The 13124-nt window shown below is 47.6% G+C and overlaps 1 protein-coding gene across 1 annotated transcript in view; it reads left to right on the plus strand.

Annotated features, from left to right (window-relative positions):
* LOC144105008 (multidrug resistance-associated protein 1-like) overlaps nt 1–13124 on the plus strand; it is a 156264-nt gene that overhangs the window by 99615 nt on the left and 43525 nt on the right. Inside the window, exon 20 of the mRNA XM_077638229.1 lies at nt 10840–10984. Coding sequence (XP_077494355.1) covers nt 10840–10984 — 145 coding nt within the window. The remainder of the gene's footprint in view (nt 1–10839; nt 10985–13124) is intronic.

The following is a 13124-nucleotide window of genomic DNA, read 5'->3' on the forward strand; positions in this document are numbered from 1 at the left end:
CCTAAATACAAAATACGTGTTGCGCAAGCAGAAATCGAGCCGACGACAAAGGTCAACAACCTCAAAAGGCGTACGTGAAGGGAGCGAGGCGTCGTTTTCTAAAAGGCGTTTGCAGGATGAAACTGCGAAGTCTACCGGGACTGACGTAAACATTGACTTCACGTCGAAAGAGACTAGGACATCCTCGTCGTCTATAGTGACGTCCTTAAGCTTGTTGACGAAATGGGAGGAGTACTTTACATACGTCGTTGTTCTTCCAACCAGAGGGCGAATCACTTGATGTAAGTATCCGGAGAGCGCGTAAAGTCTACGATAGGGCGTAGTGGCACGTCCGGCTTGTGCACCTTAGGAAGGCCGTAGATAGCAGGTGCCGAACTGTTGTGGCATAGTAGCCGAAAATAGAGGTGCTTATTCTCTTGTGGGATGAACTTGAAGACGTCGGAAAGTAGACTTTGAAGTTCTGTCTCTACCTTCTTTGTGGGGTCACGTTTAACTTTTTAGTACATCGCCTCGTCCTGGAGAAGCGTCGTCATTTTTTGGATGTTGTCCGATTGGTTGAGAACGACGGTTGAATTCCCCTTATCAGCAGGCAGGACGACAATGTCTTCGTTCTCTTGGAGCCTTTTCAAGGCATGCATTTCAGGGGAAGTCAACGTTTCTGTTTTTCTCCCGCAACGCTTCGAAAGGACCCCGATGGCACGGAAACGAGCTTCTTCCCGCTTACCAGAATCTACCTTGCGGACTGCCTGCTCCACAGCGCAGGCCATTCTACGCCCGTTTGGCTGAGCGCCGGTATTGAAATTAAGGCCTCGGCTTAGGAGGCTAAATTCTGCCGGGTCCAGGTGGTGGGAAGATAGGTTGTGTATCCCGAATGCAGCATGAGAAACGACGATGTTGTCCAGCAACGAACAGAACTTGGCTTCTTGGGCTCTGCTTCTCTCTTGACGGGACATGGCAGCAGCACTGTTGGCGTGAAGCAGGACGCTGGGAAAATCGCTGTTGAGGCAATCGTCCAGCATGCGTTGCGCGAAGAAAACATCATTTTCCAGGCGCTTGATGGTGCATCTGGTATCCAATATACGGGCTTGAAGTAGACGCTTCTCAGCTTGCGCAAAAACTTGCCTTCCAAAAGGCGTGCAGACCCGAAGTGGCAGTCTAAGGGACTTGGGAATGACTTGGGAATAAGGCCATGGTTCTTGCAGCGCAAGTTGAAGTGAAGATGGCACAGAAAAGATGCCAAACTTGTCTTGACCGTGACGAAATTACGGATCTTCGTTATCACGGCTTGCCCATATTTTCCGCGGAGAGTAACGTAGTCGAGCGTTTGACGGAATCCCGTCTGGCGAGGAGGGAACATAATAGCAGAAAAAGCGGAGTACTCGCCAAAAAAGAAAAAAGGAAAAACAAAGACGTTTCGGGGCCCGTACGGGTCCCTTGTTCACAATGGCAGCGGATGGGCGAAGGTGGTTACTTATGCACGGTGCAGGTGACGTAATGAGCATGCGTAGATCTCAGGAAGATTACCCGTCGTTCGGTTTAATACATGTGGTGTCATTTGGATGTGAAGGGATTCTAGAAGTAAACGGGACGATAAATACTTCTCCGTCGCGATGACTGAGGCGTTGTTCCAATCGATGGCATGGGATGCAACTTGATAGTGTTCAGCCAAGGCATTTTCTTTCGTGCGGCCTTTGGCGACGTCATTTTGATGTTGTTTTAAGCGCCTGATAAAATTGCCTGATTCGCCGATGTATGCAGCTTTGCAGTCCTTGGGACTGTGCTTGTGAAAATAACCTCATCTGCACAAATTCAGGTCTCCGCACATTTGTCCGAGGCCAGTCTCGATCAGCGTTAGACGTAACATTTTACTCTCCTGGGATTACTGTTTCCGCTTGGGCGCCAGTGGACTGCGCCTCTAATAGTGATCACCTTCCTTTCACTTTCCAGGTTGCGTGCCAGTTGACCGCTCCAAACAGCCACCAGCGCACCTTCATCAATTACAAAAACTTAAAAAAACCCTCAAATCAGATCTTCAAGCATTATCTAATTCGAATGGTGGAGACAATGCCATCCCGATTTGTTCAATTTTGGACGGAGCTAAAAAAAAATTTGAGTTTTTGGTCCAGGAAAATAAGGAAGCATCGCCATGTTTCTGGTGGAACGCAGAGTGCACTCGAGATTATAGGCGCCGAAAGGTTGCATGGAAGAAACTTGTACACAATTAATTGCTCGAAAACAGGATTGATTATGAGTTCATTGCGGCTACGTTTAAGCGCACCGTATCTCGTGCAAAAGAGCTATATGATAATACGATACTTAACACTCCGAATTTCTTTCTAAATCTGGTAATTGGTAACTACCTGAAGTCCAGGAAATTCATCCCGACCGTCAGGAACGCAGTCTTTCTAATTCAGACTCCATCGGAACTTGCTAAGTTTTTAGAAGAGATAGGCAGGGGTCTTGAGCATCGATGTTTGGCTCTTGTTCCTTCTCCTCCGAAGTGTGCCAGTACATTGGGCGATTTCGAAGAGGTCACAATCACTGAGGTCTCGCAAACTCTCTCCCGCCTTGCACCGGCGGCCCCTGGACCTGATGGTGTCACTTCTTCCATGATTAAAATTTTGTTAGAGGAATCTCCAGACGACTTACTGGCGCTTATAAATTACTCGCTTAAAGGGCCATGGATTCCAAATGAGTGGCGTCTAGCGAAGGGTATTCCCGTACTTAAAAATAAGGGAGACGGTCGTCTTTTAGACAATATAAGGCCGATTTCTCTAACTTCGAAACTCGTATAGTTAATTTAAAGGGTGTTACATGACCGAATAATGTCAATCATTTCAGAGAATGGGTTGCTCAACCCTTGCCAAATAGGTTTCAGGCCAGCATGCTCTATATGATGTGCTCATACCGACCTGGAGAACTGCATAAAATTAGCTCGTCGCCGAAAGCAATACGCTGCGCTGGTTACTCTGGATGTGTCGAAGGCATATTACAGCGTTGAGCACTGGACGCTGTTGCAACGATTACAGGCTTTAGGACCTCCGAGCTACTTTGTGGAGTGGTGTTTTGAATTTTTGGCTGACAGAGAATTATATTGCTTCCAGAATGGTGTTTCATCTGGCAGGCTTCGACTGGCGTGATGGGTTTCCCAGGGTGCGGTCCTCTCCCCTATTCTTTTCAACATCTTACTCAGCAGCATTACCTGCAATCATAATGTGAAAACCTCTGTGTATGCAGATGGCATCGCCTTCTTTGCTTCCGAAAATGGCATATACTCTCTGTACCAGCCCTTACAGTCTTACCTCAGTGTCGTGGACCAATGGTTAGGCGACATTAATCCGTCTCTAAACGTATATAAATGTGCTTTATTGGTTTTCCCGCTCTCTTATCTAGTTTATATCTATTGTTTATCGGCACGATGTACTTCCTATAGTGGAAACTATCGAATACCTGGGCGTAATTTATGATCCCTCATTTTCCTGGCGGGCCCACACAGAGCATGTTACTGCGAAAGGTGTCCGAGCGGTCTGCATGCTGCGCAGACTGTGCAACATTCATTCCGGCATGCGAAGGCATTCGCTTCTGATGATTTATAAAATGTATGTCCGTCCAGTGTTCAGTGTTCGGCTGGGTCTTGTTCTCTGGAGCGCCAGCGTATAAACTTCGCCCCAGACTTCTCTTGGAGCGGGAGGCGTTGCGCCTCTGTCTGGGCCTTCCAAAATTGGTGGCTAATTCCGTTTTGCACCTGGAGGCACGGATTCTTTCATTGCCTTCAAGATTTCGGCTATTAACAACCGAAACTTTGTGAATGTGCGATTAGTCGCTTTATGTCTCAAATTTTATCTTTCTTCGTCAGCCTCAGACATATTTCAACGAAAGCTGGTCTCGGTTCCATACTCCGCAAATTTGTTTTGTGCAATCTTTGCTTGACCCCTTGAACCTCCGAATTTCGGACATCCTTCCGGAGTGCGCCAATTCTTCATCTATGCAGATTGTCTGTGATGACATTTTTTCAAACTATGCAAAATTAATGCCTTTCCATTGGCTCAGCAGTTTATTACAATATTACTTGATGCGGTTTCCCCTCTCATGCTCTCATGGCGACAAACGCCTCTCAGCGCGAAGATAAGGCCGGTGTGGGCATTTTCTCTCTATCTCTCGATTGCTCATTTTCACTCCGCCTACCCGACTTCACCCCTATATATTTGACCAAAAATTTTGCAGTAGTCCTGGCTTTGCGCAAGTTAAAGAGATCTTTGTCTTCTGTCATAATGATGACGGATTCATTATCTTTGTGTTCTTCTCTCACAGTGTCTACGGGATCACTGGCCCTCCGCTTACTCAAATGCTTGGTACGTCCCCACGTGTGTTCATTACGCTGCAGCATGAGCACTTACCTCCTCTCCCGTCTTCCAGCAACTTCTCTACCCGTGGTGCAGTATTTCATGGCGATCGCGCAAGCTTGGGGTTTCTTTCAAGCGTCTACGCTGCCGCGTGCCTCAATTAAACTGCAACCAACATAGATCTGGTCTGGCGGTCTCCCCATTGTCCCCGCACAGCGTGGAACCCGAGACGGCACATCAATTCTTGTTTATCTGTTGCCGCTTCTCCTTTTCTACGGAGGCGCCTTAAGCACCCGTTACGACAGCTCGTCTAAGTCTGTCTGCTGGGGTTGTTCTGTCTCTTGGTGTTTGCACCCTTGGGTGCAGCAACAGGAATATGCTTTCCACGATTGAAACTTTATTTTCAGACACGAAACGGCTGACATCCTAAACCTTTTCTGAATTTCATCTCGGTACTCGTGTACAAAATTCAACTAAAAATTATCCAAAACTTCCCAAACTAGACTTAGTTAGTCCCGTTCTCTTTTTCAGTCACCATCTAACAGTGCTCGAATTTTAATTTCAAACAACAAATCTGCATTCTTATTTTTATTTTAGTTTATTAATGTTTTGATTTCACAGTCTTGAGCCCCTGTCAGTCGCCGCCTCTGTCTTGGCCAATCCCCCGCAGTGGGTATGCGCCATTATCCTCTTGAGGACAACAACAACAACAAAACGCTCGGCCTCCGGGATGGCACGCGGACGATGACGAGACATTAAAAACCTGTTCTTGGGCCTGCCACTGTCTGGTTCGGGTCCTTCCTCCCGATGGCGCTCGACAGCAGCCCTGGTAGCGCCGAAACATTACGATAATGTTACATGTTTGTTATGGTCAAATGTTATTTCACTGTGCTTAATGCCCTTTTTTCCTACGTCATTGTAATGTTAATTATTAACGTTAAAATAACCGCCAGCGAACATTACTTACACATGTAAAGAACATAAATGTAACATAAATGTAACATTCTCGAAGATGGTGAAGCAGCCCTGCGCAAGCATCCAGGTCCGCCGGTTGTGCGGGCGCACAATTTACAACGCTTTACAAGAACCAGCAATGAGGGCGACACTTCAGTTCCACTATATACAGCACAACAAACTCGTATTCACTCACCTCCGAATGAATATCATTCCAAAACCTTATATACCAAGCTTGTATATAAGGTATATAAGCTTGTATACAAGGGTATATAAGTCAAGCTTATATACCCATTACAAAGGGATGTCCCATGATTGATAGTGGCGATATGGGTAATAACCAAAGTTTTCTGACAAAATAATGGGGCGCTGCATGCAATCTATGGTGAGCAGTATCCAAGAGACGTGGTTGCAAAGTACTACTAGTTGTAGAACATATTTACAGAAAAAACAGTGGGAAAGGTGCTGGAAATCAGTGCTTCAAATATTTGTAATTTTATTCTATAGTTATGACTAACATTATAACGTTTCGAAGAGTATATTAAAATGGTGTTTTTTTAGAGCGTCAAAATAGCGTTTTCTATATAACACACAATGTTATATGTTAATTTTTAACGTTAAAATAACATTACAATGGAACATATAACATTACGACAACTTACATAACACTTTTATAACACTATTATAATGCTCGGTGCTAACTTGGAGGTGACAGCCGGACGTGATCCCTGTGGCTCTTGCTGACACGAGGTAAGGGCATGGAGGACAACCAAGACACGCTCTCTATGCAAAACGCGGAACGCAGATTGGTGCCGACTTCGGTGCCTCAGGCCCTGGCACCACTTTCAGGCGTTGCTGTCCACATGCTGCCCTTCTGAGAGAGCAACCCAGCACTCTGGTTTCATCAGATCGAGGCCCACTTTGAACTAGACCGCGTCACGACTCAAGCCACGCGTTATTTATACGTTGTCTCTGCCCTACTTCTGACGGTGGCTGAAGAAGTCGCCGATCTCTTGGCCCAATTCCACTTTAACCCCCCCACCCCCTCCCCCGTGAATCCACACGATCAGCTCAAGACAGCGCTCCTCGCGCGCACTGCAGCGTCGACGGGAACGCGTATTCAGCAGAATCTTTTCGCTGAGGAGCTTGGATACCGCTGATCCAGTCCACTGCTGCGTCGCATGATGCAGCTTCTCGGAGCTCAAGCGGTAGACGACACTCTCCTGACCGAGCTATTCCTCCAACATCTGTCGGTGCACGTCCAGATTATCTTGGCTTGCTGCCTCAACTATGAACATCTCTCAACTTGCCGACTTAACCGACAAGATCGACAAGATCCTCCAGGGTGGCAATCACTCTGCCCAGGTCGCCACAGTCAGCTCTACAGATGTCGCCCCTTCTGCTCTTCCGCCACCCAACCGTTTCCATCCGGAGCAGCCGACCCCGTCCGTATCTATCGATCAGCTCTGACAACGCCTCGAGCAGCTAATCGCTACGATGTCGTCTCCAGCACGCCCAGGGTCTCGACTGCATCACTGACGGCGCACACCATCTAGCTCTGGTTCCCAGGAGCGCCGTCCTGACCCACCATTCCGGCCACCGCTCTGTTATTAACACCGACGATTCGGCGCCAATAGCCGCCACTGCCTACTTCCGTACTCTTGAGCGGGAAATCAGCCGGCCGACCGCTAGCGGCGACGGGGGTGACGGCCTCGAATCCTGTCGCCTTTTCTACGTCACCGATAAGACCACCGAAACCTTGTTCCTAATTGATACTGGTGCCCAAGTCAGCGTCCTATTTGCTACGCGCCACGACCGCACATCGCAATTAACTGTTCACCTATCTTCGCGCCGTGAACGGCACCGCATTCCGGTCTACAAACAGCGTTCTGTGACAGTGAACCTCTGTCTCCGTCGAGTTTTTCCATGGATTTTCGTGGTTGCTGACGTCCGCACGTCTATCATTGGTGCTGACTTCCGCACTCACCATGGTCTTCTTGTCGACCTCAAGTCTCGCCGTCTTCTGTATTAGACCACTCGCCTCTCGGTCGAGTGGTTTTCCAACGAAGGCCACTCATGAGTGGCTCCTTCCTGTTGCCGCGGTTGCCGATCCTCCGTTTGGGCCATTACTCCGCAAATATATGACCCTTGATTTGAAGAAAATAGCGCCAGAGCATGCAAACCACGAAAAGACAAGGACGAGACACAAAGCGCTAACTCACAACTAATTTTATTGAAACCAGGCAGCGCCTTTATATGGCGACGTTTCACTGAAAAAAGAAGGAGGAGGGCAGGAAAGGTAAAGAAATCTAAGCGACCATCACAGCGAGCACACATGAGCAAGCGGTAACCAAAACAAAAACAAAAAAGTTAAAGATTATTTAAGGGCGGCATCTAAAAATTCGAACTCGGACGAAAAAAGTAAAACAGATGGGGTGCTAACACACCTATTGCCAAATTTCCTTATGTAAAAAGCCTCCAGACATTCACGTGCCTTCTCATCTGTGCTTTTGCCAAGAATCTTAGTCTGACTCTCCATTCATTATGTGTTCCACAGGAGTGGTCTATGCTATCCCCTTAACGTGTGGGAAGACCTATGTTGGCCAGACTGGGCGCTGCATCAACGAGCGCTTGGGGGAACATGCCCGAAATTTATCAGATCTAAAGGATAAATATGCACATTTGTAAGCGCATATTAGGGGTTGCGACGGATACGAGGCACGATTGAGTCAGAATAAGGTTCTTGGCAAAAGCACAGATAAGAAGGCACGTGAATGTCTGGAGGCTTTCTACAGAAGGAAACTTGGCAATAGGTGTGTCAGCACCCCATCTGTTTCACTTTTTTCGTCAGAGTTCGAATTTTCAGATGCCGCCCTTAAATAATCTTTGTTAACTTTTTGTTTTTGTTTTGGTTACCGCTTGCTCATGTGTGCTCGCTGTGATGGTCGCTTAGATTTCTTTACCTTTCCTGCCCTCCTCCTTCTTCTTTTTTCAGTGAAACGTCGCCATATAAAGGCGCTGCCTGGTTTCAATAAAATTAGTGGTGAGTTAGCGCTTTGTGTCTCGTCCTTGTCGTTTCGTGGTTTGCATGCTCTGGCGCTATTTTCTTCAAATCAAGTATGCACCAACTCGCCCAAAAACAAGTGTTAATATGACCCTTACGGCCCCACCAGACTGGACACTACCTCTGTGCCATGAGGTGCGCCATGGTATAGTCACCACTAGACAGTCTTTTTATTTCCGTCCACGTCTCCTCGCTCCGGACAAGTTCATGATCGCTCGTGCAGAATTTGAACACATGCTCGAGTTCGACATTATTCGACCGGCTTCTAGCAGCGGGGCTACTCTTCTTCATATGGTCCTTAGAAAGACCAGGTACTAGCTGCCATGTGGCGACTACTGCCCCCTCAACGCTCACATCATACCCGACCGCTACCCACTGCCCCATATACAGGACTTTATCGCCCCTCTTTATGACATCACCATCTTCACAAGGATTGATCTCGTCCGTGCCTACCACCAAATTCCAATGGCAGAGGAAGATATTCCGAATACAGCTATCACAACGCCTTTCGACTCTTCGAATTTCTGCGGATGCCATTCGGACTGCGAAACACTGCGCAGACCTTTCAACATTTCATCGACACCGTTCTTCGCGGTCTGCCCTTCGTCTTCGCCTGCGTCGACGACCTTCTTGCGGCCAGCCACTCCACAGACGAGCACCTGGACCATCTGCGCCAGTTGTTCATCCGTCTCTCTGCCCATGGGATTGTCATCAGTGGTACTAAGAGTGAATTTGGTGTACCTTTTCTTGACTCCCTTGGTTATCACGTCGACCCAAGTGGCATTCGCCCTCTTCCGTCCAAGGTACAAGTGATCGCAAATTTTCCGCAACCATCGACATCAACCACCGCGCTCTGGGCCCCCTCGTCAAACTTAAACCTCCTCGGGCCTCAGAACGGCTACCTATGTTTTCGCGCGGCATGACTCCCACCGCAGCCATCTTCAGCCACAGTACCGCGGGCCGTTTTCTGTTCTAGATAGCCGTCCCAACTCAAACATCAAAGATATGGACGGTTCGCCCGATACTGCAGCCTTCGACCGGTTGAAGCCTGTCTACCTCCTCAACAACTCCTCTGCTTCTACCACCACTCGTCTGTGCGCAACTACCTGGCATCGCGCAGCGTTCACTGGCACCTCGGTATACGTCTCACTCCTTGCTCTGCTCCTCGCTTGGTGGGGAGGGGGAGGGGAGGGGGTTGGGCTGTAGCAGCGCCCTCTCTGGACAGTTGAAGCGGCCGATAAAGATGTAGCGACACGAGCCGCGTGCTAGAATGCTCGGGCTCCGAGGTGGCACTCGGACGATTAAGAACCTGTTCTTGAGCCTGCCACTGCATGGTTAGGGTGCTTCCTCCCGACGGCGCTCTACGATACATTTAAGCAGGGCCAGAGTTTTTTTTTTTCTCCATTGAGAAAGCAGATGCAAGTACGCTTTGGCATAAACAGGCGTCAGAGATTCTAGCCGTCGGTAGCGGGAGAAAATGGAGCGTAACGGCCGTGTCTGTACCTATTCAGGTTTATAAAAGTTACTGCTACGCTACGGAAACATAGCCAGTGATCCCTTGGGGTGACGTAATGGTTCCTAGGAGTGAAGACAAGCGCAGCTAAGGTCGTCAGAGAGTGAGGTGGGTGGATGAGATTAGGCAGTTTGCGGAGATAGGGTGGCCGCAGCCGGCACAGGAAAGGGTTAATTGAGTGGACCCGATGGCAAGACGGGCGAGTTGGTGATACATACTTCTGGTCCTGTTGTAGCGCTGGTCCTGTTGTTTCCTTTATATGATGTCCTAGTCTTTTGCGCTATTTTCCCAGCAGTAATTGAGTGGGGATTAGGAGAAACCTTTGCCCTGAAATGAATGCAGTTAGGCTGATGATGTTGGTGGAGATGTCGCATGTCGCATGGAGATGTCGGCAGATGTGGCATGTTACTCCAAATCATACGAGAACCACGCCATGGCGAATTCACACATTCCCGCAGCTGCCCAAAAGTCTTTTCAGACAAGAAGGGGAGGGTGATTTGGGGGCTTTAGGTTTAATATGGTGGGGGATGGGGCTGAGAAGAACAGAGACGACTCGGAGGTGCAATATTTACAGACTATTTTCTAAAAAGAAAACGTTTCATAACCCGTGCCATACACTGATGTATTCATAAGGTCGCTTTTTAAAGTTATTTTTTTCCGGCAATGTGGATATAAAGCTTCCGTGCAGGCTTATTGACCTCAAGATCATTATAACTGCGCAAAGAATTCCAAATATACACATATTATGGCTATCTTGTGCACTCAAGGTGCCTTTTCCTTCTGTCACTTCAATGTCATGTCCCTGTCTCATAAGCGCGCTTCTACATTTCTGAACAAGTACGCAAGCTATAGTTTCAAATGTTGATCAGACGAGGGTTTCCTGACTGTTCGGAAACTGCAAGGGGAGCAAACGCACTGAGCAATAATTATTAACCACGTCGGCTTCGACTTCTGTTCATTTTCAGCTATCTTCGTCCTGGTGGGCAGCATATCTCTGCACCTGTCCGCGCTTCGAGGCAGCCAGACCCTGCATGCCAGCATGCTCGAACGAGTCCTGCGTTCGCCGATGTCCTTCTTCGACACCACACCGATGGGCAGGATTCTCAACAGGTGAGCGTTTTCTCTCTATCTCAAAGAATAAAATAATACAATGTAATGAGAAGAATGCAATGCCAATGGAATACAGCACACTTAGTACAGTAGAATGGGACGTGATGCTATAGATACAGTATGAAATTGTACAACACAATACTAATCAATGCAGAGTTATAAATAGGCTATAGGAGGCATTAACAACAAAAGTAAGAAAACTTCACACATCAAAACACTGGCCCTGAGACAGATATTAATGCTATTTATTCGCGGCAAACGTTGCTGAATACCTGTTTCAGTTTAGTATGGTCGCGCTTGTTCACAATGTTATACGGTAGCTGGTTTCAATTTTCTATAACTGTTGGTATAAAAGATTTATTGAAGGCTGCTCTTTGTCCTTGAAAACGCTGGCGGCTCAGGGGACTAAAAAGACGGTGTTCTGATCGGAGCTACAGATTTTGTGTCGTGGCGCACGGTCAAGAAAACTGCAATATAATTTATGAAAGGGGCAGAGTCTCGCGAGCTCTCGGCGGTGCTCAAGTAATTGAAGTTTAAGCGTTGATTTGATTCCTGGTGATGAAATGTGATGTAACGGGCTGCGCGGTTCTGAACGGCTTGTAAGGTGTTCATTAGTACGCTTGATGAGGAATCCATACAGTACATGCATATTCAAGTTTTGTACGGTTGAAAGTTTCATAGGCTTATTTTCGAAAACTAGGAGGGAGTTAGTGTGTTTGATTGCACCCTTTTTCTATGTTCCATCACGGTGCGAAGTGAGATAGATACTGCGCCTTTCATTCTTTCACAACCAATTTAATGCTAACATGATCCTTGTTAGTGCCCTGTACTACATCTGTGAATATACAATGGCTATAAGTTGCGCAGTCACTGTGAGGTTTTCCAACGGCCTCCATAAAGTGTTTTTACCCCAGAATAACTGACATTTAGGCGAGCAAATTGGTTAAGATTGATTTTGAGGGAAGAAAACAGAACAAAGGCAGCAGGTGCTGCCTGATACATTTGCGGAAGTGGAGGTGGTGAAGTGAGCCATTTAGCACCGGTATAGGTAGTTCCACACTGTGCGACTTTGTGTGTGGTATCTACGCACGGGGATCTGAGGAATGTATATAATCAGGGTGGGTACCTAGTAGTAATTGCAGCAAGGAGTCCGGTGCCTTCGTGCGCTCCCTTTTACCCATGAACCTTCAGGCTAGCGCTAAATACTAGCTCGGCTTCAATGGCTGGCCACATCTGGCAACAGCGCCGAGAGGAGAGCTTTCGTGCAGCGAAACGTTTTACACACATATCTTGATGACGTTGATGTAGCCCTTGAAGGTGAGCTACTGAGCCCCTTGTAGGTACACGAGCTAATGTAGCCCCTTGAAGAAACGAACCGCCCTCCTGTCCTTTTGAGAATAGTGTTCCGAACTGATGTGATACTTGTAGATGATGGATTCCTTTCAGGTGAGCCGGCAAAGCTTAAAGTGAGTTCGTGTGATGAGAAATTAACACTTTCTTTGAATGCTCACTAAGAAGAATGCTACGTAGAACCATAACTTGCACGCGTAGAGATTTTGGCCTTCCCTCTTTAGAATCGATGGCTAGAAGATTTAGCTTGCTGTGTTGCTTCCGAAGAAGGATGCCGACTATTTTTCATTACGAACACGCTAACATGCAGTAGTCTGTCTCCCCACATGACATTCCTCAACAGACCCAAAGCTACTGGTGTTTAAGCAGCGTTACGAGAACAAGTCTGCCCATAGCCATAGCTGACTTTTTTGACTCACGCTTTTGCACATACCCAGAACCCGTTCATGGAAGAGAAGGCTGTTGATAATATTAAGAGAGAAAGCATGACTTGGAGTTTTTTTTTTATTAGCCACCCTCTCCCAGCGCCTTATGTTGAATTCCAATGGCAGATCGAGAGCGCTCCGCCGGATCACAAACGGAGCGCGTAGTTCAGGCGGAGATCACTCCCACCCATTTTGCCAATGGAATGCATGCTCTCCCGCGGGGGCACTTCAGCGCAAGAATAGCTCCAAGTTCAGGCAACATGGCGGCGCCCTTCGAAGCACGGCCTCTCGCTTCACCAGCGATTCGTCCTTGCCGCTATACTGTCTCTCACGTTCACGGCAAACAAAAGGCGCACGAAGCTTTC

This window comes from Amblyomma americanum, chromosome 9 (genome assembly GCF_052857255.1).
Source record: "Amblyomma americanum isolate KBUSLIRL-KWMA chromosome 9, ASM5285725v1, whole genome shotgun sequence".
Taxonomy (NCBI): Eukaryota; Metazoa; Arthropoda; class Arachnida; order Ixodida; family Ixodidae; genus Amblyomma; species Amblyomma americanum.